Raw genomic sequence first — 5561 nt, forward strand, 5'->3', positions numbered from 1 at the left:
TGAAAAGTATTTGCAAATTTGTATTCTGTATTTATTCACATTATACATCACGTCCCGACTTTTTTGGAAAACGAGGGTTTCTAAAAGGAGTGAAAGAAAAATTTTCTTTTGCAGAAAGCTGAATTTTTCTAGTAACCAGTGTGAATTTTGGCAGCTATTTTTAATTTTAGTCTTAGTTTTAGTATTTAAATGAAATGCATTTTAGTTTTAGTCACATTTTAGTCATTTCTATCCTTTTTAGTTTCAGTCTAGTTTTAGGCGACAAAAACTCAAAACATTTTAGTCTAGTTTTAGTCCATAAAAGTCCTCACATTTTAGTCTTTACTTTTAGTCCAAGCATTTATTTTCTTGCCTAAATCTGGTACCAAATCATGGTAGTGTGTTCTCTGCACCCAGCCAAACCTGGGGTCCCTGCTTTCTACAGCTGAGACAGAGAATAGATACAGATGCATTGTTTCTTGACAGATTTACCCACAGTGGAGAAATATTATGGATTTTGAATGTCCCACAAGAACTACATTACATTTTAGTTTGATTTTAGTCATCTAGATGAAAACTGAACTTAGTTTTTGTCAGTTTTAGTCATCACAGATCTATTTTTTTATAGTCTTAGTCTAGTTTTTGTCATGGAAAAAAAGGCTGTCGACGAACATTTTTAGTCATAGTTTTAGTCGACAAAATTAATACTGGTAGAAACAAGGCTATTTCAACCAAAATAACTCAACCAGTGTTTGTATAATTGCCTGTGAAATATCCCCCTTCCCAAGACTGAAGGGTTGTAGATTAGTAGGATTTTACTTACAGCCTTAGAATAAAGGAGGGTTTTTTTCTCTTGGTAACATAAATGAACCTATTTCTATTTCAGTGAAGCAGCTTTTTAACTAACCATTTCTGTTTGTTACAGAAATGAGAACTGCAACGAGAACTTCACCACCGACTTCATCTTCCAGCTGTACTCTGAGGAGGGGCGAGGAGTGTTCGACTGTAGGAAGAACATCCTGGGACACATGCAGCAGGTTGGACAAAAACACGCAGCCCACTCGTATTTCTTAATGCTAAAACAGCAAAACCGTGGACGTCCATAAAAACTAGGGATGGGCTATTAATCGAAAATGAGATTAAATTGCAATATGGCCTGCTGCAATTTTCAAATCGCAGAAGGTGCAATATTTCTTTGACCTGAAATTTGAGTCAAAATACCAGTTTTAAACAATTTTTTTTGCAGCAGAGATGTTATACGTGACATATCATACAATCATTCAAATGCCATTTTTCAGAATAGTCAGAAAAAAATCCTATTCTCTTAATTTTTTTTTTTTTACTTTTTTCTTATCATATATAAGAATGACAAAAACCATTCAATGCAACGATTCATATCCAATTTGCAAAATGAGTCTAAATCATTAAAATTAATTTTTTAAAAAGAATTGTTCAGTCCTTGTTTAGGAATAAGAAGCTTAAGGAATAATTGCATATCAAATTGCAGTTGCAATATCCAATATCCAAAATCGTTCAGCCCTAATAAAAACCCACTTGTCTCTGTTGTAAACATTACAACATAACTGTATATTTATCTCTCACTTTTATATCATTTTATCTAAGCTCTGTTCTTAATATTGTGATTCTCACTCTCCAGGGAGGAGCTCCTTCACCCTTTGATAGAAACTTTGGTACCAAAGTTGCTGCTAAAGCCATTCAGTGGATCACAAGGACGCTCAAGGACTGTTACAAAGGAGGTAAAATACAACGCCATGACCATATTTAACAGCAGTCGTGCTTTTCTCCGGTCTTCTTTATAAAGGCTGATGGTTTTTGTCCCTCTTACAGGTCGAGTGTTTGCAAACTCAGAGGACACCGCCTGCCTGCTGGGGATGCGTCGCAGAGCTCTCGTCTTCCAGCCCGTATCTCAGCTTCGGGACGAGACTGACTTTGTGTAAGAAACACTGAAAAATAACCAGCAATAATCAAATTTACTTGTTGCACATCATTTAACACTTTGGCAGCAGGCACCCTGCAAACTCTCTTGAGCTAGGAGAGCTGGAAAAATCTAGAAGATTTTGGAGAACTATATACTCTCAAAAATCTACTTTCCTCCTATTATTTAGTGATAAAGCTGAAGGTAAACCCCAGCAATGGTTGTGAAATACTCAGAGCAGCCCGTCTGGCGACAACAACCACTGTACGTTCAAGAAACCATCTTTCTGCCCCATTATGATGCTCCATTTGAACTTCAGCTCATTGTCTTAACAAGTGTGCAAAAATATGCAGTTCCTCGAGTGTCCACTAGAGGCAGCAGAAGTCATATACACACCCCATGTCAAAAGGGCAATTTTTACAGCAGATATAGACACGTGTCAGCCTGGATTGCGAAATGGTTTTGGTTGGAACACGCTGCATAGGGGATGAATTTTTCTGTCCCTTCTTTTTAGAAGGATACAAGTTATGCGTAACCAGGGTCATGGCTTAAATTGGAGACTGGGGACCCCCACCGTACCTGAAGGTGGTCTAACACAGCCATGAACATTCAAGAAAAGTCATGTGCAGACAAGGCTGTCCATTGGGGGGGGGGTAAAGCTTTCTGGGGCCCAGCCAAACTGGGGGCCAGCAAAATCATGGTCCATTGTAAAGTTAAGCTGTGAAATATGCTTATCAAAGATACACATATCTTTTTAATTAATTTGTGAAGTAAGGAGCCCTATTAAAAATGTTAATCCTTTTGATAAAAAAAAGGAATTAAAGTAATTTAAAAATAACTAAAATGGGTTAATAATGGAAAAAAATGGGAAAAGTGGTGAAATTGGATTTTAATAGTAGCAGAAATGGGTTAGAAATGGCAAAAATTGGTTAAAAGTGGCAAAAATAACCCTAAAAATGGGTTAAAGTGTCAAAACCAGGCATATTAAGTAGTAAAAGGGGATTAAAAAGTGTCTGAAATGGCGTTATAGTGCCAAACATAGGTGGAGATTTGGTGAAATGGGATGAAAATTGATAAAAACTGGCAAAAAGGGTTAGCTGAAGCAGAAATTGGAAAAAATGAATTAAACTGGCAAAATTGGACATCAAATTGTGAAATGTGGTGTGAAAAGTGGTAAAGAGGAATTAATAGTGGCAATAATGGGACAACAGAGCCAACAATAGGCAGAGAGTGTCAAGATTTGGTTTAGAGATGGCAAAACAGGCAGGAAAAAATTGGTAGAAAGGGTTTTAAATGGACAAAAAAAAAAGGGTTTTCAGTGGCAAAAGTTAGTTAAAATTTGGCAAAATTGGTGGAAAGTGGCAACAGTGTGATTTAAAAAATATTCTTAGTTTATAAGGCATCTTAAAAAACCGACCCCAACCTACAGAATATGCTACAACACAGATTTAACTCAGACACATGAATCAGGCTTTAGGGTTGGGTCTTTTGCCTTCAATCCACCCACATCTGATGGAAAACTTTACTTTCTTCTTCATTGTCCTTGTGTCTATTTTCTCAGCCACAGGATCCCCAAGGAGCAGTGGTGGCTGAAGCTCCGTCCTCTGATGAAAATCCTGGCCAAGTACAAGACGAGCTACGACGTATCCGACGCCGGCCAGCTGGAACACGTGACCCGAATCCGCCCGAAGGAGAGCAACACCTCTGCGACCATCTGAAGGCCCAAGCTGCCCTGCTGGAGGAGAGCTTCACTCCGTCGACAGTGACGGCTACTCACAATGACTGATCGACTGCTGATTGATGAAAATACTTTAAGGTAGACTTTAAAAGGTGGTAGGTAATTTTAAGCAGAGATACTGGATGGTAAAGGCATGGCACTGATATGAAGGGATCATTAGTTTTGGGGGTGAATATCTGGAAAGAGCTTTTTAGCCAGCACAGCAGATGTAGTATTTTATAAATCCCTTATTAAAGATATCATAGATTTAATCATATATCTAAGCACTCCTTATCATGTACTGTAAATGAATATGAGATATAGTCCTAAAATGTAGCTTTATCTAAATTTATTTTACCTAGCTGAGACATTTGCAGGGTGGCTGCTGCATTTTAACGTCTAGCTTTTGTGATTTTAAATTATTTTCTACAGCACTTTGAGCCCCATAATTAATATTTATCTGTAATCCCTTAAAGCTACTTATGAAGAGAAAGTATTAGCTGGGAGGAGGATCACATGCTGCCAGTCTAACACCTTTAAAAACCTTTCAACCATCCTGATTGTAAAATGTGACCTACACCAGGTTTAACAAGCCGAGCCGGCCGTGTTGCCATCCCTTCACTTGCTAACTGTGTGTTTGAGTGTGTGTGTTTTGGTGTTGCCTTGATGTTCGTATCCACTCTGGGCTTTGTTTCTTCTATCTTGTAGTGGTTTTTGTGAGTAGGGTCCTGCTGTTGCTGTAGTTTGGCAGTGAAGTGGAGGATGTCTGAAACTTTAAAGCAACATTAACTTCATGTGCCGGCAGTGAGATGTGTTTGTCCTGTCAGAGTAATAAAGCATTTATCGTGTGCAAAAGTGGTGAAGTTGGGTTTTTAAATCCAACCATCCATTCAACATTCAACCATGCATCCATCCAATCACAAGCCCATCCATCAAACCTACAATCAGACCCTCCATCCATCCATCCATCCATCCATCCATCCTTGATAAATCCATCCATCCTATGATATATCCATCCATCCATCCATCCATCCTATGATATATCCATCCATCCAATATTAAATTCATCCATCCATCCACCCATCCTATGATAAATCCATCCATTCATCCATCCATCCATCATCCATCTATCCATCCATCCATCCATCCATCCATCCTATGATAAATCCATCCATCCGTCCATCCATCCAATGATAAATCCATCCATCCAATGATAAATCCATCCATCCAATGATAAATCCATCCATTCGCCATCCATCCTATGATAAATCCATCTATTCATCCATCCATCCAATGATAAATTCATCCATCCATCAATCCATCCAATAATAAATCCATCCAACCATCCATCCATCCTATGATAAATCCATCCATCCATCCATCCATCCATCCATCCTATGATAAATCCATCCATCCATCCATCCTATGATAAATCCATCCATCCATCCATCCATCCATCCTATGATAAATCCCTCCATCCCTCCCTCCATCTATCCATCTAATGTCAATCCAATCCAAATAACGTCCAGTTTCTCCCGTGGTATCCAGCAACATTCCTAGTCCAGATGGGATATAAATTCATCTATCCATCTAGCGAGTTCAAGGTTTACCCTGAGGTCTCCTCCCACTTGGACATACCTGACCTCTAAAGGGAGGTACCAACATGGAGTACAGATCTAATGTCTGAACCACCTGAACCTGCTCCTTCTGAACTTCTGAACTGGCTGTGAAGGAACAGCAACTCTACGTAGAGTTCCTTAACGTTTCTCCAAACACAGATTGGAAAAATATGTTGTTTTTGGTCTTCACATCGAAAGTTAATTGATAATGAAGGTTTTGACACCAATGAAGTCTAACAAACTGAGGAGGCAACATAGGAAACAATAAAGACCAACTGCATGATCAGAAAAAGAAGAGCGGACTCAGATC

At 38.7% G+C, this 5561-nt stretch overlaps 1 protein-coding gene across 4 annotated transcripts in view; it reads left to right on the plus strand.

Annotated features, from left to right (window-relative positions):
• The window catches only part of LOC121519788 (ATP-dependent 6-phosphofructokinase, platelet type-like), a 50208-nt gene extending 45734 nt beyond the window's left edge, over positions 1 to 4474 (plus strand). For all 4 annotated transcript variants that reach the window (XM_041802701.1, XM_041802699.1, XM_041802697.1 and 1 more), the window contains exons 19-22: positions 905 to 1016; positions 1637 to 1736; positions 1828 to 1933; positions 3477 to 4474. In XM_041802701.1, coding sequence (XP_041658635.1) covers positions 905 to 1016; positions 1637 to 1736; positions 1828 to 1933; positions 3477 to 3633 — 475 coding nt within the window. In that variant the 3' untranslated portion in view covers positions 3634 to 4474. The remainder of the gene's footprint in view (positions 1 to 904; positions 1017 to 1636; positions 1737 to 1827; positions 1934 to 3476) is intronic.
• Positions 4475 to 5561: the final 1087 nt, after the last annotated feature.

The sequence above is a fragment of the Cheilinus undulatus genome, linkage group 13 (assembly GCF_018320785.1).
Source record: "Cheilinus undulatus linkage group 13, ASM1832078v1, whole genome shotgun sequence".
Taxonomy (NCBI): Eukaryota; Metazoa; Chordata; class Actinopteri; order Labriformes; family Labridae; genus Cheilinus; species Cheilinus undulatus.